The sequence below is a fragment of the Scyliorhinus canicula genome, chromosome 3 (assembly GCF_902713615.1).
Source record: "Scyliorhinus canicula chromosome 3, sScyCan1.1, whole genome shotgun sequence".
Taxonomy (NCBI): domain Eukaryota; kingdom Metazoa; phylum Chordata; class Chondrichthyes; order Carcharhiniformes; family Scyliorhinidae; genus Scyliorhinus; species Scyliorhinus canicula.
In genome coordinates, this window is record NC_052148.1 from 134,226,839 (window position 1) to 134,253,291 (window position 26,453).

Genomic DNA, 26,453 nt, shown 5'->3' on the forward strand with positions numbered 1-26,453 from the left:
ATACCTGTTACAAAATCACACTTGGGCATTGAAAACTTTTTTCTAGATCAAATATACTTTTTGGAAGCTAGCTGATCACCATAGAATTAAAAATCTGCTTCACATCAGAAGTATCAGTAAGCTTGAAAAGACAAGATGATGTACTTCAGATTGGCTTTGAAGCCAGAAAAACTATAGTTGATAACCACCTATCAACACAGCACGAAGGTGTAGACCTCTCATTTAAAAGGCTGCCCAATGGATCACATGCTGATTTGGAAAACATAGAGATTTTTGAGAGGTGGTTACTAACCTGGAAAAGTGTATGTTCCAAGAATTTGCTTTGGTAGGATTTGGATTTCAGGTCTCCCTTATATCTGTAAGAGATTTTTAGGTATTAGATGACCTGGTGGTGGTTAAGTCCATTGAAAATTGTCAAACCGCAGTTATACTTTGTGGCTGAAATCACACAAAAGTCGGCCTTTATTTTCGCACAGTAATACTTCGTAAGATCCTGCATGTTGTCCTTAAATGTTCTCGAGTGGTGGGAGTATTCTGAATCTGTGAAGGCAGCATTGAGGCTATGCTCATTTGTCGACTTGCCCACGATTTGGTTATCAGTCTTGCTCGAAAACAAATGTAAAAATTCTCCAAAGGGATGTAGTTCTGGGCATACATGTTACCAACTGACAGTCTACTGTACCTATATAGTACATTGAGGACACCACTGGTATGGATCGTTTCACTCGGCAATTGACTTTGTTTATTGAACTTTAAAAAGTGTCTCAGCTTGATAGTTGGCCGAGTACCTGCAATTTAACAAAGCTTTTCGCACTGTTTTAGATCATACTCAGAGAGAGCATTTTCTTCCAGAGAGAGACTATATTACGAGAGTTACCCATGGTATGTGGAGAATAATAACTGAAGAACAAAATTGGAGTGTCCTCCTTTCGGTCTAGCAATCATTCTAGCAGTTACCTTCCACAAATCATATTTCCCACCCACCTTCCCTCTAGACCTTGGTCTGGAGGCTGCATCTAAGTTCTTCAATTTATTTGTATACACCTTTTGTTTTCATTTAAATTTTTGAAATATTTAAACTTTTAAGTATCATTGTAGTTAATTAACCATGCTATTGACTTTACTGACAGCCTGCTTTTTCAACAAAACAAAAAAAAACCTTACAAATGAATGCGTCCCGCTTGGGTGAAATGCAGCCTTGTCATGACATTGCTTAACTTGTGTGTTACTTTACCAACTCGCTGAAAAAAAATGAAGACACCAACATCAGGGCAACACCACTTTAGGGCATGGGCAGGGCAGGTCACTGGTTTCATTTGAAAAGTTTCTTGAAGGGACAAGCATCCCTGTGATTTCTCCGTTTAATTTCCTTGGTTTGTGAAAGATAACTTAATTGGAAGAGCAAAGGTGACTCACTTAAGGGTAAGTAACCTATCTCTTCGACATTTATGGGTGCAGAGATTAGAGTTATTGAAAATAAAATTGGATTTTGGAAATGTTGAATATTTAAAAAAAATAATTCTGGCTGCTGTAGGCAGTGGGCATTGATTACTATATGCAAATTTGTTATGTCTGCGAGCAGAAAATTTGCCCGACCCAGGAAAAGCGCAAGATTTCATGAAGAAGTTTAACCAGGTCCTGGGTGATGATGAGAGGCTGCGGGCTCAATTGGAGCTGCTGATAAGCCCAGCATGTTCGTGTAAACAAGCAGAAATCTGTGTGGTAAGGCAACATTATTACTATATGTGGATTTTGTCAGTTATTAAATGTATTGATAAGATACTATTTTATCAACGATAAGATGCTTTATAATATTTATAATCTTTATTAGTGTCATGAGTAGGCTTACATTAACACTGCAATGAAGTCACTGTGAAAAGAGGAGTTAGTTTTAAAGGGAAGTTAAGTACATAAGGGGGAACAAGATAGAAGGGTAACTTGATGGGGGTGAGATGAAGGAAAGTGGGAGGAAGCTTGTGTGAAACATGAACGCTGCACAGACATGTTGCACCAAATATCCTGTTTTGATGGTGTAAATTTTGTAGCACAGTGGCCAGATTTTGCTGTGGCACAGCATGTAATGTGGTATGTTGTTAGATTTGCTCCAACATCCTTCAGCTGAAAAGGTTTTTTACCCACAAAGTTGCTCGAAGTGTAAACATATAATTTGGGATCTGAGTGAACAGTGCAACCATTAGACATCACTATAACCAGTGAGGTTGAAGGATTGGAAAAGAAACAGCTGACAAACTGAAAAGGTTGAATTCAATGTCAGATCAGACAAAAAGGGCAACAAAAGGTTTAATTATGAGAAAGGAAAGTGGCAGAAAGGTGAAGTACAAATAAATGTAAAATTACAGCATTAACATTTTGTAGATCTTCTAAAATAATTCATAAACTGAAGGAACCAGTTTGTCACATTTGTACTTGTTAATTTTCAGTGCCAGAGAAATTGATTGGCAATCATAAATTTATCATATCACTAAAAGAGTACTTCTGCTTATCATTAGAAGCTCAAGTATCTATTATCAATTTGGTTCACATCTGCCACTTTAATGCAGTACTGCATTCAACACCTGGCCGGAAAGAGACAGCGAAATGCCATTTTTACAAAGTTTGTCATGCAGTAATGCAACTCCGACACAAGCATTAAGATATGGAAATGTTCTACTTGCCTGTCCTTCGCCTGAAATTGCTGTACCAAATAGATATAAATAACAGCAATCGCCATTAGCCTCACTATTATTTTGATGACAACATTTGGCCATGTGTATTCCCTTGCCACACTTTTTTGCACCCCACCCTCAATCTGTGTCTCCTATCCCAACAAATTCTGATTTGGTATGTTCATCAAAAGTTTGTTACTGTTCTGAATGTGAAGCTTAAATCACTTTTGTTTAAAATTAACAAAAATATAGGTTCTCTTCAACCTACTCACCATTTAATTTTCAAGCCTTCGTGATTCCACAATCACATGGACCAGAAAGATCAAACATATATGGTTACTGGATTCACACTGGAGAATATACACTTGTGGCATCTCAAAACAAAATCAAATGCCATTGGTCACAAAGAAAATAAATCTTTGCTTAAAACAATGGTTAGGCATGCTTCAAAGTTCCTTTAAGGAAGATCTAGATTTTGAAAGGAACTTATTCATGTTCAACATCAACATATTAAACATATCAATTGACTCATGGAAACCAATGATTCACTTCACTTTTTTGTTCAACTTTGTACAAAACAGTGGATGAAGGTATGGCCTAATTGATGGCTTCTGACTCTACAAACACTCCTACCCCCAACACGAAGTCCTGTCTTTAGATTGAGGATACCCTCCATGTTGTGTGGCACTACCACCGTGCTAAATGGGATAGCATTCGAACAGATCTAGCAACTTAAGACTGGGCATCCATGAGGTGCTGTGGGCCATCAGCAGCAGCAGAATTGTACTCCACTACAGTCTGCAACTTTATGGCCCAACATATCCCCCACTCTACCATTACCACCAAGCCAGGGCATCAGCCTGGTTCAGTGCAGGAGAGCATGCCAGGAGCAATATCAGGCATGCAGAAAAATGAGGTGTCAACCTGGTGAAGCTACAACAGAGGACATGTGTGCCAAACAGCATAAGCAGTAAGTAATAGAGCTAAGCGATCTCACAATGAACGCATCAGATCTAAGCTCTGCAATTCTGCCACATTCAGTTGTGAATGGTGATGGACAATTCAACAATTCACTGGAGTTGTATCCCCATCCTCAATGATAGAGAGCCCAGCACGTATGTGCAAAAGGTAACACTGAGGCATTCACATCAATCTTCATCCAGAAGTGCCAAGTGGATGATCTTGGTTGTCTCTGGAGGTCCCCAGCTTCACCGATGTCAGTCTCCAGCCAATACGATTCACTCCGTGATATCAAGAAACGGCTGAAGGCACTGGATACTGCAACGGTTATGGGCTCTGACAATATTCCGGCAATAGTACTGAAGACTTGTTCTCTGGAACTTGCCACACCCCTAGCCAAGCTGTTCCAGTACAGCTAGAACACTGGCATCTACCCAGAAATTTGGAGAATTGCCCAGGACAAATCCAACCCAGCCAATTACTGCCCTATTAGTCTACTGTTCTTCATCAGCAAAGTGATGGAAGGAGTCATCCACAGTGCTATCAAGTGGCACTTACTCAGCAATAACCAACTCACCAACGCTCAGTTTGGGTTCCGTCAGCGTCACTCAGCTCCTGACCTCATTGCAGCCTCAAACATGGACAATAGAGCTGAGTAGCAGAGGTGAGAGTGACTGCCCTTGACATCAAGGCAGCATCCATCAAGAGTGTAGCATCAAGGAACCCTAGCTAAACTAGAGTCAATGAGAATCAATGGAAAACTCTCCACTGGTTAAAGTCATGCCTTGCAAAAAGTAAGGTGGTTGAGGTGGTTGGAGGTCAATCATCTCAGTTCCAGGATATTGCTCCAGGAGTTCCTTAGGGTAGTGTCCTATGCCCAACCATCTTCAACTGCTTCAGCAATGACCTCCCTTCCATTGTATATGGTAGAACTCCTTGCAAGTACTGACAGGCAGAGAGATCTGGGCGTGCATGTCCACCAATCACTGAAAGTGGCAATGCATGTGAATAAGGTGGTCGAGAAGCACACGGCATGCTGGCCTTCATCGGTCAGATCATTGAATATAATAGCTGTACAGGATCTTAATTAGGCCTCATTTGGAATATTGTGTACAATTCTGGTTGCCACACTACCAGAAGGATGTGGATGCTTTGGAGAGGGTACAGAAGTGGTTTACTGGGATGTTGCCTCATATGGAGGGCATTAGCTATGAGGTGAGGTCTGTTCTCACTGGAACGACGGAGATTGAGGGGGAACCTGATAGAGGTCTACAAGATTGAGTGGAATGGACAGAGTGGATAGTCAGGTGCTCTTTCCTAGGGTTGGAAAGTAAAGTGCGTGGGGAAAAGTTTAGAACTGATGTGCGAGGCAAGTTCTTTTACACAGAGGGTGGTAAATATATGGTACGCACAGCCTGGGGAGGTGGTGGGAGCAGGTACGATAGGGGCATCTAGACAAATGTATGAATGGGCTAGGAATGGAAGGATTCGGACTCCGTAAGTGCATGTGGTTTTAGTTTAGGCAGGTACCATGGTCGGCGCAGGGTTGGAGTGCTGACGGGCCTGTTCCTGTGCTGTATTCTTTTGTCCTATAAGGTCAGAAGTGGGGATGTTTGCGGATGACTGCACAATGTTCACCATTCGTGACTCCTCAGATACTGAAGCAGTCCATGTCCAAATGCAACAAGACCTGCACAATATCCAGGTTTGGGCTGACAAGTGGCAAGTTAGATTTGTGCCATACAAGTGGCAGGCAATGACCATCTCCTACAAGAAAGGATCTAACCATCGCCCCATGACATTCAATAGCATTGCCATCACTGAATCCTCCCACAATCAACATCCTGGGGGTTACCATTGATCAGAAACTAAACTGGACTAGCCACATTAATACTGTTGCTACCAGGGCAGGTCAAAGGCTAGGAATCCGAAGGTGAGTAACTTATCTCCAGGACCTTCTCCCCCCCCCCTACTTGCCTGGATTAGTGCAGCTTCAGTAACAGTCAAGAAGCTCAATACCGTCCAGGTCAAAGCAGTCCGCTTGATTGCTCCCCTTTCCACAAACATTTAAACCCTTCACCACCGACAAGCAGTGCCAGCAGTTTTTACTATCAACAAGATGCACTGCTGGAACTCACCAAGATTCCATAGCCAGCACCTTTCAAACTCATGACCACTGCCATCTACAAGGGCAAGAGCAGCAGATACCTGGTAACTACACCACCTGAAGGTTCTCCTCCAAGTCTCTCACCACCCTGATTTGGGAATATATTGCGGTTCCGAGAATCCTAGAATTTACAGTGCAGAAGGAGGCCATTCTGCCCATCGAGTCTGCACCGGCCCATGGAAAGAGCACCTCACCCAAGCCCATGCCTTCGTCCCATCCCCGTAACCCAGTAAACCCACCTATTCTTTTTGGACACTAAGGGCAATTCAGCATGGCCACTTCACCTAACCTGCATATCTTTGGACTGTGGGAGGAAACCAGAGCACCCGGAGGAAACCCACGCAGACATGGGGAGAACGTCCAGACTCCGCACAGACAGTGACTCAAGCCGGGAATCGAATCTGGGACCCTGGAGCTGTGAAGCTACTGTGCTAACCACTGTGCTGCAGTACTGCCCTCAGTGAGAAAGTTTGTTCCTTCATTGTCACTGGGGCAAATTCCGAGAACGCCCTCCCTAACAACACAATGGGCGTACCTGCACCTCCGGGACTGCAGCGATTCAAGAAGGCAACTCACCACCACCTTCTGAAGGGTAATTACAGATATGCAATAAGCGCTGGCCTAATCAGTGGCGGCCACATCCCGTAAATTAATTTTTAAAACCTACAAATTGCACAGTTTTTTGCTGATATTCTCAAACCTTGCCCTGAGAAGGTATGATTTGACCAGAATGTCCACTTTTTCCTCACTTTGAGGGTTGATGAGCAAATTTTGTAAGCCCCCCCCCCCCCAAAGTTTCAGGCAGTCTCTCCCTTCCCGTTCATATCCCACCACAACAGCCCTTTCTCTTCAGCAGACTCATCGCCGCTTGTGTTTAGGCCTGAGACTGAATGAAGTACACTGTTCGCTTCTCCTCCAATCAGATACTCTTTCTCTCCCACATTTGGTGCTGATCGGCTCACAAACATGAGAGAAACAACTTGATTGGAGTAGCAGCTCCTTTCTGAATCGTTAACTTGCTAATACGATTCCAGTTGATGTTCTAACTGATCTCAGAATGGAACCCTGTCTTAAAAGACCAAAACTTTCACCTTTTTTTATAAATCGTGGAGGAACAGAATCACAGGACTGCTAATTAGTTTTAACAACAAGAAAAAAGTGTTTATTAAACATAAGTTGGATTATTATACAATACTCCTTCGCTCTGCCATTACCTGAATAAATTCACATAGATTTTAAAATTAACACTGAATACAAAGTACATCTTAAGTCACAAATGTCTCATTAATGCACAAAGTCCCTTTTAAGCACACAAGGTAACTGTGGTAAGACACACTCCTCTCTGAACTCAAAAGCCCCTCAGATGATTCTTAACTGTGAGCCATTCTTAACTTGTCTCACTGAGCCCTGGCATCCACCCTAGTGATTTTGAATTCTGTTTTCAGAAGTCACACTTTCAAATTTATTAAATTACGCTTTACCCCTCCGCTGCTTGCATCAAGGTTTTACTTTCAGATTTTACACCTCTCCCTTCAGGTTTTCTTTGTCGTAAAGTCTTTTACACAAACTCTGAGATCCAACAATCGATTTCCACAATTATTTCAAATGATGCCTCCCAAACTGTAGTAATTGCTCACAACTGTAGCAGTACTGCAGATATCTTTTTGGCGTCTCGCATTCCATGTCTTTGCAACTCTGTGCCTTTACTGAACTCGTTTCCAGATTCCTGTGTTTCATTAACTCCAGGTTTCTTGTAAACATCTCTTAATTTCTCTAGTTTCCTTAACTTGTTGAACTTGAGATTTTCATCATTTGTTCTCTTAACCGTTATTCCATAGTATGACTTTTCTTCTAGCAAGGCTGGGTGATGTGCCTCTTTAGCCTTTTAAAACCAACTGCTTCTAGTAGAGCTCTGAGAGCTGGATTCTCCCTCAGTGTCTATATTCTGCTGCAATCAAGCTAAAATTTAAAAGTGCCGTGACCATACAAGGCCCCAATTGCTAAGCAACTACTGCTCGTTTGTTTACTCATCACGCCTTGGTCTTCTCAAAGCACAATAGAATCACAGTTGGAACTTAACCGATCCCCACACATACAAACACCATTGGCCAACATGAATCTTACCTCTAGGTTTTGCCCTTCCAGGCACAGAAACATTAAATGAAACACACTTAAAACTATATCTTAATTTTAATGTTTACCAACACAAATCTAATTCCCTTGAAACTACCTTTGTTTTCCAACGCTTGCACGTGACTGTATTTTGAACACTGACTTGGCAGAGAAACTTAGAACATAGAACAGTGCAGCACAATACAGGCCCTCAAGCCCACGATGTTGTGCCGACCATTTATCCTAATCTCAGATCAATCTAACCTACACCCCTTCAATTTACTGCTGTACATTTGACTGTCTAAGAGTCACTTAAATGTCCCTAATGACTCTGACCCCACCACCTCTGCTGGCAGTGCATCCCACGCACCAACCACTCTCTGTGTAAAGAACCTACCTCTGACATGTCCCCTCATGACAGCCATTTCCACCCTGGGGGAAAGTCTCTTGGTATCCACTCTATCCATGCCTATCATCACGTTGTACACCTCTATCAAGTCACCTCTCTGCCTTCTCCGCTCCAGTGAGAAAAGCCCTAGCTCCCTCAACCTTTGTTCGTAAGATATGCCCTCCAGTCCAGAAGCATCCTGGTAAATCTCCTCTGTAGCCTCTGCAAAGCATCCACATCCTTCCTGTAATGAGGCGACCAGAACTGGACAGAATATTCCAAGTGTGGTCTAACTTTATAAAGCTGCAGCAAAACCTTCATCATAACCCTATCGACCCCAAAATCCCTCTGTTTCTCCACACTTCCAAGAATCCTGCCTTTAACCCTGTATTCAGTATTCAAATTCGACCTTCCAAAATGAATCACTTCACATTTATCAAGGTTGCAAGTGATAGTGTTCTCATGCATCTGTTGTCCTTGTCAATCTTGATGGTAGAAAGCATAGGTTTGGATAGTGCCGTTGAAAGAGCTGTTGTGAATGCAACTTGTAGATGGTACACACTGCTGTCTCTGTAGGTCAGTGGTGGAGGTGTTTAGGTGTTGCATAAGGTGCCAACCAAGCAGGCTGCTCTGTTCTGGATAGATAGAGTCAAGCTTCTTCAATGTTGTTGGGGCATCCAGGCAGAGTATTCCATCTCACTTCTGACTTGCGCTTTGTTGATGATGGGCAGGCTTTGGGGAGTAAGGAGGTGAGATGTTTGCCAGAGAATTTCCCATCCTCTGTCCTCTTGTGGCCACCATATTTACACAGATGGTTCAGTTATGTTTCTAATCAGTGCTAACTCCTCCAGGGTGTTGGGAGATTCCGCAATGGCAAAGCTGTTGAATATCGGAAAAATCATTGATTTGATTTGATTTATTATTGTCACATGTATTAGTATACAGTGAAAAGTATTGTTTCTTGCATGCTATACAGACATCGCATACCGTACATAGGGAAGGAAGGAGAGACTGCAGAAGATAATGTTACAGTCATAGCTAGGGTGTCCACGACCTTTTGTAATTTCCTGTGGTATTGCCAGAGCAGGATCCATACCAAGCTGTGATACAACCAGAAAGAATGCTTTCTATGGTGCATCTGTAAAAGTTGGTGAAAGTTGTAACTGATATGCCAAATTTCCTTAGTCTTATGAGAAAGTAAAGTCGTTGGTGGGCTTAATTATCGTGTAGTCATTGAGGGGGGGGGGGGGGTTCCAGGACACGTTGTTGGTGATCTGGACATCTAAAAACTTGAAGCTCTCGACCCTTTCTACTTCATTCCCATTGACATAGACAGGGGCATGTTCTCCACTATGCTTCCTGAAGTCGATGACAATCTCCTCGTTTTGTTGACTTTGAGGGAGGGATTATTGTTGGTGCACCTGTTCACCAGATTCTATATCGCATTCCTGTACTCTGTCTCGTCATTAGAGAACTCTGCCAAATCATCCGATTCTCTGTTATTGGGAATGATCTTTCCTGGCACATTTGTGGCACAATTAACTTGCCACCTATCAACCCATGCTTGAATGTTGTCCATCTCTTGCTGCATGCAGGTATAGACTGCTTCAGTATCTGAGAAGTCATGAATGGTATTGAATACTTGCCATCCATCAGCGTGCACCTCACATCTGAACTTCTGATAGAGGGCAGGTCATTGATGAAGCAACTGAAGATGTTTGTGCTTGGGGAGCTGCCCTGAGGAACGTTTGAAGTGATGTACTGAGGTGGAGATGATTGGCGCTCTACAATTACAACCATCTTCCTTTGTGCTAGCTATGACTTCATCCAATATTTTCCCCCAATTCCCTTTGATTTTTGCGAGAGCTCCCCGATGCCACACTTCGTCACATGCTGCCTTGATGTCAAGGGCAGTTCCCCTCATTTTATCTTGCCTCACCTCCCGAATTCAGATCTTCTGTCCATATTTGGACCAATGGTAGAGTGACTGTAATGAGGCCAGGAGTCAAGTAGCCCTATTGAAATCCAAACTAAGTATCAGTGAGCAGGATGCTGCAGAACAAATGCTGGTTAGAAGCACTGTCAATGATAGCTTTCACCACATTGTTTGAAAATAATCTTCAGACAGTGATTGGTTGGATTGGATTTGGCATGCATTTGTGATGCTTCTCCACGAACTGCAGACTCCTGGGGAATTTTCCACATTATCGGTGTGAATGCCAATGTTATAGCTGCACTGAAATAGCTTGATTAGAGGCACAGCCAGTTATGGAGCACAAGTCTTCCGCACTTTTGCTGGAATATTGCCTGGGTCCATAGCCTTTGCAGTATCCAATACCATCAGCCATTTCTTGATATCCTGCAGAAGGAATTGAATTTGGCTGAGGTTGGTGTCTGTGATGGAGGGACCTTGAGAAGAGGCCAAGGGGTATCATCTACTTGTCACTTCTGCTTCAAGATGGTTGCAAATGATTCAGCCGTGCCTTATGCAACGTAGCCTTGCCTTATGCTTGGGTTGCACGGTAGCACTGTGGTTAGCACAGTTGCTTCACAGCTCCAGAGTCCCACGTCGATCCCCGACTTGGGTCACTGTGAGAAGTCTGCACTTTCTCCCCGTGTCTGCGTGGGTTTCCTCCGGGTGCTCCGGTTTCCCCCCTCAGTCCAAAGATGTGCAGGTTAGGTGGATTGGCCATGATAAATTGCCCTTAATGTCCAAAAAGGTTGGGTTGGGTAGGGCTACGGGGGTACGGTGGAGGTGTGGGCTTAAGCAGGGTGCTCTTTACAAGGGCCGGTGCAGACTCGATCGGCCGAATGGCCTCCTTCTGTAAATTCTATGAACTGACATCCTGGGCTCAGCCATCATTGACCATATGGATATTTGTGTAGCAGCCTCCTTCCCGATCATTGTTTCATTGTCCACCATCATTTGCAACTGAATGACAGAGGACATTTGAGCTTTGATCTGGTCGATTGATTGTGGGATCATCTTGCTCTGTCGTATCCAGCTTTTAATGTTTGGCATGCATATAATCCTATGTTGCAGCTTCTCCAGGTTGGCCCCTCTTTAACTGGTGTGCTCTTGGAATGCTCTTCTGCACACTGCATTGAATCTGAATTGATCCCTAGACTGGAATGGTAGAGTGAGATCACAGTGATGAAATACTATTCTACTGGTACTGGAACATAGCACCTCATTGATGCCTATGCCTAATTTTGAGCTGCTAAAACTGTTCTGAATCTATCCCACACGGTGGTACACAACACGATTGAGGATGCTCTTCGTGTGAAGACAATGCTTTCTCTCTGCAAGGACTGTGCAGTGACCATTTCAGAGGGCAAATTAGTGTTTACCACATTGCTGTAGGTTTGAAGTTACATACAGGCCAGGCTTGGTAAGGACAGCAGTTCCTGAATGTGGTAGGTTTATATGACAATCCAGCAGATGTGATGGTCACCATTATTGAAACTACCTTTTTTTAAATGCAGGTTTATTACTTAATTGAATTCAAATTCCACCAGCTGTTGTGTTTTCTGGAACATTGTCCAGGCCTCTGGATTATTTGCCCAATAACATTAGCATTAAACTACTAATAAACAAAGCTCTTTCCATTTTTATTAGAGAGAAATTACACGTAAACTAGCAAATCCCAAGCAGCCCACTAATCCCTTCCTGGAAATGGTGAAATTCCTACTGGAGAGGATTGCACCGGTACACATCGATTCAGAAGCTATCAGGTATGCTCATCAAAATATTATTGTTATTTGGTAAAACTGTTTTGTAAAGTTTGGTAATCCTGACTGTATGACTGGAATATTTATTGTGTGAATTACAGAGAGATGCAAAAATCATAGAGTAGTTATAGCAGGGAAGTAACTTTAAATTACCCCAGTGTAGACTGTAAAGGGAGGAGATGGCAAAAATTCTTCGATTTGTGTTCAGGAAAGTTTTCTACAGCTGTATACGTCCAGCTCAACAAGAAAGGCTGCACTGTTGGGTCCGGTTCTTGGAAATGAGATGGGCCAAGCAGACCATGGGTGAGTGTGGAACACCTAGTAATCATTGTATATTAGGTTTGGGATGATGATAGAAAAGGATAGTAGGAAATCCAGATAGAAATAATTAACGGGGGAGAGTCGACTTCAATGGAGTAATAATGGAGCTCAACTGATTAGACTGGAATGAAAGGTTGGCAGGAAAAACTGTAGCTGAACAATGGACTGCCTTCAATACAGAAATGGTCCAGTCACAGTGACGGTAAATTCCCTGAAAAGGGAAAGATAGGATGAAACAATTTTGAGCTCCCTCGATGAAAAATGAGATAGAAATCAAGATAAGAGTGTGCTCATGACAGATGTCAGGTAAAAAAATCCAGTTCAGAACCAAGAGGAACATAGAAGGTTCAGAGGGAAGATGGAAAAGCACACAAGAGAAGCGAAGAGGGATTAAGACTGGCAGCTAACATAATGGGGCATCCCAAAGTCTTCTATTTGCATATAAATCGTTAAAGGGTAGTAAAAGAAGTAGGGCTAATTAGGGACCTAAAAGGGAATTTTCACATGGGTCCTTGGGGCATGCCTGATACTTTGCATTGTCTATAGAAAGGAGGTGGTTGCTCCCCAGGCCATGGTGACAGGCAAGGAAGCTGTCCCTGGAAGGGTTCAAAATGTTTTTTACATATAAATTCAGAATACCCAATTTTTATTTTTTCCAATTAAGGGGCAATTTAACATGGCCAATTCATCTACCCTGCAAGCCTTTTTGGGTTGTGGGGGTGAGACCCACACAGACACTGGGAGAATGTGTAACTCCACACGGGCAGTGACCCGAGGCCAAGATCGAACTGGGTCCTCGGCACTGTGAGGCAGCAGTGCTAACCACTGCCCCACCGTACTGCTCTGAAGGGTTCAAAATTGATCAAGAGCAAGTGTTGAATAGACTGTCAGTACTTCAGTGTTGGCACCGGGACCAGATGAGATGCATACAGGGACATGGAAGGATGTGAGAATGGAAATTACAGGGGCGTTGGTCATAATCTTCCAGACGTCTAGACTTAGGGAGGTACCTGAGGACTGGAGAGTTGTGAATGTTATGCACTTGTTCAATGAAAATTGTAAGGATAGTTTGAGTAATTACAAAGCCACCAGCTTAACATCAATGGTGGTAAGCTTCTGGAAACAGTTATTCAGGATAGTATTACAAGTCACATGGAAAATTATGGCTTGATTAGAAAGAGCCGGCATGGATTTCTAAAGGGGAAATCAAGTTTAACCAACATGCTTTTGAAGAGGTAACAGAAAGGGGCAATGGGGGTAATTCTGTTGATGTGTTGCACATGGACTTTCAAAAGGCATCCGAAACAGTTCCACAACAAACTTGAGAAAAGTTATTGCTCATGAAATAAAGACAGTAAGAAGTCTTACAACACCAGGTTAAAGTCCAACAGGTTTGTTTCAAACACGAGCTTTCGGAGCACGGCTCCATTTCACCTGAAGAAGGAGCCGTGCTCCGAAAGCTCGTGTTTGAAACAAACCTGTTGGACTTTAACCTGGTGTTGTAAGACTTCTTACTGTGCTCACCGCAGTCCAACGCCGGCATCTCCACATCATGAAATAAAGAGATATTGGCAACAAAGATACAAAATTGCCTGGAGAATGGGAAGCAGAGAGTAATGGTTAACGGATATTTTGCAGAGCTGGGCAAAGGTTTGTCGTGGTGTTCCCCAGGGGTCGTTATTGAGACTCTTGCTTTTCCTGATCTATGTTAATGATGTAGATCAGGGCTTTCCATCTTTTCCAGCCACAGTACCATTTTCGACCTTCTGAGAGTACTGATTAAATCCCTCAGAAGCATTCTTATTATGTTGAGGAGTTAAGCCACAAAGCAAAGATTGTTCTTACACAGTAGGTATAAACATACAAAAACAAATTTGTGAAAGTATTGTCTACTTCTTATACGTCTGCATTGATTAGAATAGAATTAAATGTTCTTTTATTCAGCAACTGCTTAAGTTTTACCTGTTTATTTTTAATGATTATTTAATTTAATTTTGCTCACAAATTTGTTTAATAGAGCTGGATACTCATATCTGACATGCCCAAAAGCCCTCTTTCTCAGTCTCACACTCTCGCACACACAAACACACTCCTCTCTCATAAACACATGCACTCAAACGTGCTCAAACTCCAGCACCTCCCCACACTCTCACATTCCTGCATCTCACACACGAACTCGGAACATTTCTGTCAGACTTGCCTTTCTATGTCTTATACAAACGCTTACGTCTCGCTCACGCACGCACTCACCTCGCCTGCTCCCACACATGCTCAACTCTCGCTGGTTCAGGCTCTTGCTTACACGCACAACTTGCTCATGGGCAGGCACACAACTCTCTCTTGTGCACACGCTCACCACGCTCTCAACTAGCTCACAGGCAGGCGCTCCCCTCGCTCACAGGCAGGCGCTCACCTCGCTCACAGGCCCTCGCTCACAGGCCCGCGCCCCCCTCGCTCACAGGCCCGCGCCCCCCTCGCTCACAGGCCCGCGCCCCCCTCGCTCACAGGCCCGCGCCCCCCTCGCTCACAGGCCCGCGCCCCCCTCGCTCACAGGCCCGCGCCCCCCTCGCTCACAGGCCCGCGCCCCCCTCGCTCACAGCCCCGCGCCCCCCTCGCTCACAGGCCCGCGCCCCCCTCGCTCACAGGCCCGCGCCCCCCTCGCTCACAGGCCCGCGCCCCCCTCGCTCACAGGCGTGCGCCCCCTCGCTCATGGGTATGCGCTCACCTCTCACCCACCCCTTACTCATGTCTCACTCGTCCCCTCGCTCGCCCTCTCGCGTATCCCCCTCGCTCGTGCGCCCCCCTCGCTCGCCCTCTCAGGCTCCCCCTCGCGCACCCACTCGCTCGCTATCTCGCTCACTATCTCACTCGCCCCCTCATGGCCCTCTCGCGCACCCCATCGCTCGCCCCTTCGCGGGCCCTCCCATTGCTCATCCTCTCGTTCGACCTCAAGCGCGCCTTGTCGCACCCGGCATCGACAAGGCACATAGGTTACTCCGACCAAAATCCAAGTCTGGGGAGCAGCCGAGAGCGATAATCGCCAAGCTGCACAGGTATCAGGATCTTGAAAGGATCTTGCCCTGGGCTTGGCAGATTAAACGAGTAGTTGAGAGGGACACAGAATAAGGGTGTATCAGGACGTTGGGCATGACCTGGCAAAGTACAGGGCCTAGTTCAACCACGCAAAGTCGGCTGTGTACAAGAATGGTATAAAATTCCAGATGTTATTCCCAGCCAGGATGTGGGTGACGTATCAGAGTAAAGAACATTATTTCACCACTTCGGCAGAGGGGGTCGGATTTGTGCAGACGAAATTGCACAGATGAAGTTCAGCAGAGGTAAACTGGTAGCCGAACCGAAAAAAGGTCAACGAAGCGTTCGGTGTCTTCTACCAGGGACTGTACATCTCCGGGCCACCCGACGGGGATGAAACAGTTCCTCCACGGACTGGACATGCCATTTGTGGGGGCCAACAGACAGAGGGTGCTGGCTACACCAAAAGGACGGAGGGGTCATGGAGAGTATCAACTCCATGCAGGCAGGGATGGTGCCGGGACCCGATGGGTTCCCAGAGACTGGTACAAAAAATTTGCACCAGTTCTCACCCTGCACCTGTGGGATATGTTCACAGACTAGCTAGCGAGCGGCACGCTGCCTCCAACGCTAGCACAGGCCACCATATCACTGATTACCAAAAAAGACAAAGAGCCAACGGATCATACAGTCCCATTTCGCTGCTCAATTTGGACACGAAAATACTCGCAAAAGTCCTGGCCAAGAGACTGGAAAACTGAGTACCGGGGTGGTCAGAGGACCAGACAATCAACTGTGGACATCAGGCTGCTGCTGAATGTGATACTGACCCCATCTGGGGAGAGAACACCAGAGGTGATCGTCTCCCTTGGTGCAGAAAAGGCCTTCGACAGAGTCGAGTGGAAATAAGTCATTGAGGTACCGGAGCTGGGGACAGGATTCACCTCATGGGTGAAATTCCTGTACAAGCCCCCAAGGCGAGCGTTCGGACCAACACAATCCGCTCTGAATGCTTCCAGTTGCACAGAGATACCCGGTAGGGACGCTCGCTGTCACCGCTCCTGTTCGTCCAATTCGCCCTGCGAGACCCGAGAGGCTGGAAAAGGGTCCAAAGAGGATACAGAGAGTCTCACCCTTTCTGGATGATCTGCTCCTCTACGTTTCATCCCGCAAAGCGGCACGAACAAAATCATGAAGCTTCTGGGAAAGTTTGGAGCCTACAAACTCAACCTGGGCAAAAGTGAAGTTTTCCTGGTGAACCTGAGACGGGGAGGGGCAGAGCAGAAGGGTCTACCATTTAATTTTGCCCGAAACAAATTCCGCAACTGGGGATCCACATAGCCCATGACTGGACACGGATCCACAGTGGAATCTGACCACTCGGGTGGAGGAAGTTGAAAAAGGCCTCCAGAGATGAGATGCACTCCAGCTTTTTTCTGGCGTGGAGGGTGCAGACGATCAAGATGAGCATACTGTCCAGATTGTATTGTAGTATTGGAGAGAGAACAAACTCACAGTTTATTTGTTAAAGTTACTCGATAAATAATTTGCTTTAATTAGAAAACTACGAGTGTTAATCAACGTTGAGTTTAAGATCATCCTGGTAAGAAGCAAATGAGTAACATATATTACACAAGGTAATATAACCGTTGCAATTACACTTTATTCTTGCTGACCAATTTTCAGGCCTGTCTCATTGCTGCATTCTGGTTGCCTGTTGTCCCTTGATGCTTACCTGTTCAGTTCTATAACATCATGACAATGCTGGTTAGGCCCCTGGAGTTACAGTCTGCAGTTCTGGTCACCACACTATGGGAAGAAAGTGATTGCACTGTAGAGTACAGAGGAGATTCACCAGGATGTTGCCTGGGCTGGAGTGAGAGACTGGATAGGCTGGGGTTTTTTTCCTTGGTGCATAGAAGGCTGAGGGGGACCTGTTTGAGGTGTTAAACTTACAAAGGACATAGGGTGGATAGGAAGGAACATTTCCCCTGAGCGCGAGGGGTAAATAACCAAAGGGCATAGATTAGATGTACGGGGTCGGAGGTTTAGAGAAGATGTGAGGAAAACTTTTTCATACCGAGTGTGTTTGGAATCTGGAACTCACTGCCTGAAAGGGTGGCAATGGTGAGAACCTTCACAACATTTAAGAACTATTTGGATGAGCACTTGAGACACCAAAGCACACAATGGGATGGGAGTAAATAGGTGTTTGATGGCCGGCACAGACCCGATGGGCTGAAGGGCCTCTTCCTGTGCTGTAAAATAAAATCTATGACTCTAATATGGTCAAAGGGAGGAAAGCAGACATCACCGTATTGAATAAAATTGTACAAAATATTAACTGAACTTAAATCATTTTTAAACTGAAATTTTGTCCTGCAGCTTTTTAATTTTAGCACCTGGACATAATATTTTTCAGAAGAAACTGTTTAACTGCTAAGAGTGAGATGTAATTTAATTAACAAATTCATATGCTAATTTTATATTCCCTTCCATTCGAGTTTCACAATAATTGAAAGTTCATTATGTTACTAGTTCTGTTATTTTTTTCAAGGTTCAACTGACTTTCTGTACAATGTTTGAATTCTATTTACACTGCAACTTTAATATTAGAACACAACCATGTGTTTTGCACTGTTATATACTGTAAATACAACATTCAGGAAAATGGTAGAATGAAAATCATTGAAGCAACTGTGTTCCCAAGTTTCTGATATTCTCATCAGCTATATAAGTGAGAGTTGCTTTCATTGTGGTGGAGAGATCTATTTTGGGCTCTGATAGCTGCAGCATCTGTGGTGGCAAACAGGAGCACCTACTTTGAGGATGACCATCCTTGCAACTACTTTTTAAGGATCAAGATATATACTCGAGAGTTGCGTTCGTGCCATGCCTAACTGAAAGAAAATTGAACTTAGTCTTGTCGGCTATTAGATGACAGGTCTGAAAATTGGAGTTTGGAACAGTTATTTTCAGTCTCCGGGTTTCCTGAAATATCAGATTTATTGTCAGTCTGCCCATCTTTGAATATGCAGTATGATAAAGTGGGATTCACGACCATCTAATCTAACACTCTGCAGAGCAGGCTTAACACAAACAAAAACACAGGAGTTGGAAAACATGGAAACTCCTTCCCAAGTTACACAGTTCAAAGAACAATCTGTATTTTTAAAGTTAGCTTGTTTTCATTCAAATTGCCTTAACTATTAAGCTGCAGATGTTTTGTCTATTTTGCAGCTCTTTAGTGAAACTGATGAACAAGTCCATAGAAGGGACCGCAGATGATGAAGAAGAAGGTGTGACACCCGACTCTGCAATCAGGGCAGGCTTGGAGCTGCTTAAGGTATTCACGTAACAACATTTCTGATACTAAAGCTCGAGACTTCTTCATACCTGTTTAAATTTTGAGTTTCAGTGTTTTCATTTGTGTAAGACCTCCAAGAGTGAAGACCTTGTCATTGTGAATGTGTATTTGTAATTTGGCAGACTGACCTTATTTCTCTTTGTTCTCTAATTGAATTCAATGTAAAAGCGGGGAGGTAGTGGTATTGTCACTGCACTGGTAATCAAGAGATTAGGGTCATTCTTTGGGGACCCGGGTTCAAGTGGCAGCTGGTGAAATTTGAAATCTGGAATTAAAAGTAATGCTGACCGTGAAACCATTGTCAATTGTCGTGAAAAACCCATATGGTTCACTAATGTCCTTGGGGAAAGAAATCCCCCACCCTTATCTGGTCTGGACTGAATGCCATAGCAATATTGTTGACTCTTAAATGCCCTCTGAAATAGCCTAGCAAGCCCCTCAATTCAAGGGCAACTAGGAATGGGCAGTAAATGCTGACCCAGCCAGCGACGCCTGCATCCCCTGAGCAAACTAACAAAATGCAGGATCTTGTTGAACAAAGAATTATTTCGGCAAGGTGGTTTATTGAAAAGAAATCAGGGTGTTGTGTTAAAGAATAAAATGTTAATTGAATCTTCTCCCAATTACTGTCCTGCAGGTTTTATCATTCACACACCCCACCTCCTTTCACTCTTCAGAGACATATGAATCACTCTTGCAATGCCTAAAGATGGAGGATGATAAAGTAGCCGAAGCTGCCATTCAGATATTCAGAAACACTGGACACAAAATAGAAACAGACCTTCTACAGATTCGTTCGTAAGTCCCTTAATTGGAATTCTTTACAAGGGAAAATTTGAGAAATTATATGTGTCCCAAGTAGTCAGTTATAGATGATGCAATTATACAAATGTATCTGCATACACGAGTAGATGGCTGGTAACAGAGCTCTACATAAATCATTTGTATACCATCTGTCTTGTGAGATTTTAGTATTGTTTTTTTAGGTCTGACTGCACAGCTTCATGTTTTTGTATTGTATCTGCTCCATATTATTTTTGTTCTTTTTTTTGTGTGTTGTCTGGTTTTCCTTTGTTTTTCCGGCTTCTTGTTGGCCATATCGTCGTCAACTGGGAGAATGGTGCTGGTAAGATGGAAGGAGGAGAAGGATCTGGGGAAGACCACCATCTCACACATGCTAACTTGCTTGACTGTACATACTAGTGTTACCCATTATATATACTATTATGTACTGTTACATTCTCATCTTTTATGGTATCCTTTTTGCTATTGGCCTGCCTCCGTTCTCAGTCACTGCTGGACCTATTGGTGAACTTGTCCAGTTCACTAGCAAAATCTAAAACCCACAATGTTAATTTTTCTGCCTGCTGGGTGAGATTTTTAAAATCATTCTTGGGGTGTGGGTGTCACTGGCTAAGCCAGCATTTATTGCCTTGCCCTTGAGAAGATAGATAATAGTGAGCTGTCGCCTTGAACCGCTGCAGTCCATTTGGTGTAGGTGCACCCATAGTGTTGGAACAGAACCCCCCCCGGTAAGTTCAGTAATGAGGAACAAGATTAGGTTTTCAAAAAGAAATGCATGTTTTCCTTAAGGATCCAGTAACATCAAATCATGGCATAGGATTCAGAACTTCAATCCATTGAATCACACAAATTCTTTGTACTCCGATTGAACCAAGGACTAGCAAGCACTACCCACTGGCAGCCTTTGCCCTTCCATAACAGTGATATGTTCTTTGCATGCATGACTACATACATACATGTTAAACTAAAAATAGTGAAATCCAACCTGTCCCATGGTATTTAGATGCCTTAAGCATCACAATGTATGCACTCACCACTCCAACGAAAAGCCATGCAATATCCTGGCAAACGTGGAATAACATAGGAAGAGGATGAGGCTAGTAATGCATCAGGACTGTTGCAACATTCAGTGTGATCATGGCTGATATATGACCTTTCTCCAAATTTCCATCTTAAACCTAAACCTTGCCCTTTAGGTAGCAAAAACCTAAAAATCTAATTTTTAAAATTGATCTTGCACCAGTTACATTTGGACAAGAGAGTTCTAAACTTTTACCACCTTTTGTATGTAGAAATGTTTCTGAATTTCGCACCTGAAAGGTCTGGCATCAATTGTCTCCAAGTCACTCCAACCAGAATAAATAGTTTGTCTCTACCCCATTTGTTCCTTTCAATATCTTGGAAAACTTTTGACTAAATTACTGCTGAACCATTTAAAATCCAGAGAATATAACTATCATTTGTGAAAGCTCTAAAAATTTAACTCTGGGCATCCAGGGATCATTCTTCTAAATTTGTCTTCCAAGGCCAATATTCTTCCCTGGATGCGGTGCGTAGAACTGCTCACAGTACTCAAAGTGTGATGGAACAAGGGCTTCTTTCAAAACCTTTCACATGAAGTTGGGGTCACTATGAGGCTACCATTAATTGTCTTTAAAAGAAATTGGTGGTGAGCGACCTTCTTAGCCACTGCAGTCCATGTGGTGGTGTAGGTGCATGCAGTGATGTTGAGAAGGCAGTTCCAAGACATTGAACCAGTGATAGTGAAGGACCGTGATATAGTTCCCAGTTCAGGGTAGTGAGTGGCTTGGAGGGGAGCTTGCAGGTGGTAGTGTTCCAGTGCGCCTGTTGCCCTTGTCCATCCAGGTGGTCAAGGTCATGGATTTGAAAGGTACCGTTGAAGGAGCCTTAGTGAATTCTTCCAGTGCATCTTGCGGATGGTACACTCTGCTGCCACTTTGCATCGGTGGTGGAGAAATGACTGTTTAAGGTAGTGGTGGGGTACAAATCAAGTGTGCTTCTTTGTCCTGGATGGTGTCAAGTTTCTTTGTTTTGTTGGAGGTGCACTCACCCAAGTAAGCGGGGACTATTCCATCATAATGCTGACTTGTGCCTTGTAGATGGTGGACAGACTTTCAGAAATCAGGAGGTGAGTTACTTGTAGAATTCTCAGTCTCTGACCTCTTCTCGTAGCCACAGTATTCATTTGGCTGGTTCGCTTCAGTTTCTGGTCTATGTTAACGCCCAGGATGTTGGTCGAGGGCTTTTAGTGATGGTAAGGCCATTGAATATCATGGGAAATGTTTGGATTCCCTCTTGTTGGATATGGTCATTGCTTGACAATTGAGTGGCGCAAATGTAACTTGTCACTTATGAACCCATGTCAGAATGTTGTCTGGGTCTTGCTGCATTTGGATGCAGACTGTTTCAGTACCTGAGGAGTGTCAAATGATACTGAACATTGTACAATCATCAGTGAACATCCCAGTTCTGAACTTAAAATAAAGGAAATGCCATTGATGAAGCAGCTGAGGATAGTTGGGTCTGGCACACTATGCGGAGGCACTTCTGCAGTGATGTCTTGCAACTGAGATGAATGACCTCCTACAACCACAGTCATCTATATGACTCTAAACAGTGGGGTGTGTCATGTCCCCCCATGGCCCAGATTCCCATTTACTCCAGTTTTCACAGTTTTGCTCGGGCTCCATTCACCTCGCGAGCTCAACCCTTTTTTCTATGCTTGGACCAAGGCTGTAATGAAGTCAGGATCTGGGAGAATATAAACTGAACTTTAGTGAGCAGGTTATTGCTAATTAAATGGAGCCTGACAGCATTGTTGACAACTCTTTCCATCACTTAGCTTATAATTGAGGATGGACTCATGGGGCAGGAATTGGTCAGTCTGGATTCATCCATTTTGTGGACAGGACATAGCCTGACAATCTTTTACATTGTTGGGTGATGCCAATATTGTAGCTGTACTGGAATAGCTTAGTTCAGAGCATGGAAGGTTCCTGGGGCACAAGTACTTCAGTCGTATTGTCAGGGCCCATAGCCTTTGCCGTATCCTGTGCCTTCAACCATTTCTTGATATCACGTGGAGTGAATCGAATTGGCTGAAAACTGGTATCTGTGTTGCTCGGGGTCTCTGGAGGTGGCGCAGATGAATCACCCACTCTGTCTGAAGCTGGTTGCAGATGCTTCCGCCTATTACACTGCTGTGCTGGTCTCCTGAATCATTGCGGATGGGTTATTTGTCGAGCCTCCTCCGCCCATTAGTTATTTAATTGTCCACCATCGTTCACTGATGGATTTGGCAGGACTGCAAAGCTTAGATCTAATGTATGGCTTGTGGGATTGTCTATAGCTTGCTGCTTATGCTGTTTGGCATGCAGGTCGACCTGTGTTATAGCTTCACCAGGTTGGCACCTTTTTAAATATGCCTGGCGCTGCTCTTGCCATACCCTCTTACACTTTTCATTAAACCAGGGTTGATCACTTGGTTTGGTGGCAATGATCGAGTGGCTGATATGCCAGGCAATAAAGTTACAGAATGTGACTGAATACAATTTTGCTGTTGCTGGTACATTGTGCCTCATGAATGCCCAGTTTTGAGTTCCTCAATCTATCCCATTTTACATGGTGGTAGTGCCATACGTCATGATTGGGGGGTGGGGGAGAGAGAAAGAGAAACAGTGTGAAGACAGGATTTTGTCTCCACAAGGAGAGTGCAGTGGTCACTCCAACCAGTTCTATCATGGACAGATTCATCTGCAAAGGGTGGATTGATGAGGGCGGAGCCAATTAGGTTTTCTCTTGTTGGCTGCCTCATGACCTGCCACAGCCCCAGCCTAATGGCTGTGTCCTTTAGGACTCTGCCAGCTTGGTCAATCATGGTGTCACCAAGCCACTCTTAGTCATGGACATAGAACGTAGAACAGTACAGCACAGAACAGGCCCTTCGGCCCTCGATGTTGTGCCGAGCCATGATCACCCTACTCAAACCCACGTATGCACCCTATACCCGTAACCCAACCCCCCTTAACCTTACTTTTTAGGATACTACGGGCAATTTAGCATGGCCAATCCACCTAACCCGCACATCTTTGGACTGTGGGAGGAAACCGGAGCACCCGGAGGAAACCCACGCACACACGGGGAGGACGTGCAGACTCCGCACAGACAGTGACCCAGCCGGGAATCGAACCTGGGACCCTGGAGCTCTGAAGCATTTATGCTAACCACCATGCTACCGTGCTGCCCCCCCACCCAGTGCTTTTGCCATTCTCTGTGCTTCTTCAAAGTGGTGTTCAACGTGGAGGAGTATAGTCCTGTTTCATCATTCTGTATTACTGAAGCATGATTCTGACCTTGTATTCTATTCCTTTACCTATTGAGGCTGGCATTCCATTCGCCTTTGTGAATATTTTCTGCGTTTGTTCAGGACAATTTAATGATGTATGTGCTAAGACCCACTCCCACCAATCTCTCCTTGGACTAATGCTGTTTCTCACTAACTTATAAAGTAGATGGTCTCACATTTGCCTACATTAAAGTTCATTTACCATAATGTTGTACATTTGTTTAATCTATCAAATCTCTTTCTAATTTTCTCCTTCCATCCGTGCGCAAATACCTATCTTCGTGTCATCAAATTGGAAAAGTGACTTTCTTTTCCATCACCGTAGTCACTAGTAAAAAGCGATGAATAGTTAAGGTCCAACACGGATTCTTTAAAAAAAAATAAAAAAATTAATTTTTTTCCAATTAAGGGACAATTTAGCATGGCCAATCCACCTACCCTGCACATCTTTGGGTTGTGGAAGGCGAAACCCATGCAAACACGGGGAGAATGTGCAAACTCCACATGGACAGTGACCCAGAGCCTGGATCGAACCTGGGACCTCGGTGCCGTGAGGCAGCAGTGCTAACCACTTTGCCACAGTACTGCTCCCAACGCGGATTCTTGCAGGACGTTATTATTCACGTCCTGTAATTAGAGCACCTCACATTATCCCCACCTTCTGTCTCCTTCCACTCAGCCGCTTTCCTAACCAGGTCAATTATTGTCTTCAATTCCAATTTTTAAATACCTGAAAGAAACCCTGGTCACATAGAACATAGAACAGTACAACATAGAATGATAAAAGACTGGAAAACTACTCGCTGACCCGCAGAGGCAATCAGAGCAACTCCAGGAGACCGACACTGTTGCTGGTTAATGTTAAACAGTTACCCACTTTGTGCGGACCCCATTCCAGAACAGGTACAGCTCTCGCTTGAAAGAATTCAGCAAATTGGAGTCCACAAATACAGTCTGTTCCACCGATCCACTATTCTCTGGGAAAAGAACCACGTCATAACTTTGGTCATGGTTCTGCCCTTACAGAAATGAGTTCCTGATCCTAATCCTTCTTATTTAACCTATTTAGTTGAAGCAAAACACAGATAAATAACCTTGCCTTCACTGTCTTCGAAACTTGAAAGAGATGAGCCCAAAATTTATGCTCTCCAAAATAATAATAATAATTCCTACCTAGAATGCCTAAGTATTTTTGTTTCCATGTTCCCATGATGACCCTAAATCTGTCTTCATAATCTTTTGTGCTGCTTTGATATCTGATCTTCCTTTTTTGGAAAAACTGAGCTTGCTTCTCTTAGATACATGTGAAGTGGTGCACTTTAGTAGGAAGAATGAGTAGTCAATATAAACTAAATTATCCAACTTAAAAGGGGGAGTAAGAATCGAGGCTGAGTGGTATGCATACACAATGTTTTGTTGATCACCGTATACTTGAGTCAGCGAAAGCACATACAAGGTTCTTGACTTCAAGAGGCATAGAGTTCAAAAACAAGGAAGGTATGCTAAACTTCTTTAAATCATTGTTCAAGACCCCAGCTGATATTATTTCCAATTTCGAACAACTTCAGGGAGGATTTACGGACCTGTTAGTTGGTTCAGATGGGATTTACTGGAAAGGTATCACGGATGTGGGTCTTCAGTTTATATATAGAGTGGACTTATTCTCTTGTGAGCAGAGATGTTAAAGATTTAATTGAGGTGTTCAAAATGCTTTGCTGGAAGAAACATTTTCGAGCAGAAGGGTCATTAACCAGGGAAAACAAATTTAGATAATTGACAGAAGAGCCAGAGGTGATATGAGAATTATTTAACGCAGCGAGTTGTGGTCTACATGCCAATCTGAATGGGTGGTGGAAACTGATTCAGAAATAACTTTGAAAAGCAAATTCGATAAATACTAATGGGGGAAACATTTAGAGGGCTGTTCGAGGGAACAAAGGAATGGGACTTAATGAATAGCTTTCGCAGAAAGATAGTTTTGGCACAAATGACCTCCCTCTGTACTGTATCGTTTTATGATTCTAGTTTCATATTAAATCATCTTTTCACTGGCTGATAGCTTATTCACTTCTATGTAAAGAATGAATTGTGTTGAAAGAATGAGGTGGGCCATTCTGAATATATAGAAACTTAATACTGCTGGGAAGATAAGTGATAGATGTAAAGGAAATTAAAATGTAAAATTAGAAATCTGCAGTACAGATAGTCACCGTAGAAAACGTTATTAATCAATAAAGCAATTGAATGTTCTTGTTGCAGCACACTCATTCCCATCCTGCATCAGAAAGCAAAGAGAGGCACTCCTCGCCAGGCTAAGCAAGCTGTTCACTGCATTCATGCCATCTTTACAAACAAAGAAGTACAATTGGCGCAGATCTTTGAGGTATCTGAACTTTTTTTTGATTATGATTTATTTTTTGCTCAAGCTGTACATAAATTAGTGGTGTGATCTGACAAGAGCATTAATAGAATGCCAAATATCTTGATGTATATTGTTTTATAGAACATGGTGTTGAATGTGCAAACGGGGTGATGAC

The 26,453-nt window shown here is 43.7% G+C and overlaps 1 protein-coding gene across 5 annotated transcripts in view; it reads left to right on the top strand.

Moving 5' to 3' along the window:
- Nucleotides 1-26,453, top strand: part of pds5a (PDS5 cohesin associated factor A) — a 304,278-nt gene that overhangs the window by 182,867 nt on the left and 94,958 nt on the right. For all 5 annotated transcript variants that reach the window (XM_038791382.1, XM_038791383.1, XM_038791380.1 and 2 more), the window contains 5 exons: nucleotides 1,583-1,722; nucleotides 11,913-12,028; nucleotides 18,620-18,725; nucleotides 19,384-19,544; nucleotides 26,176-26,299. In XM_038791382.1, the coding sequence (XP_038647310.1) occupies nucleotides 1,583-1,722; nucleotides 11,913-12,028; nucleotides 18,620-18,725; nucleotides 19,384-19,544; nucleotides 26,176-26,299 (647 nt within the window). The remainder of the gene's footprint in view (nucleotides 1-1,582; nucleotides 1,723-11,912; nucleotides 12,029-18,619; nucleotides 18,726-19,383; nucleotides 19,545-26,175; nucleotides 26,300-26,453) is intronic.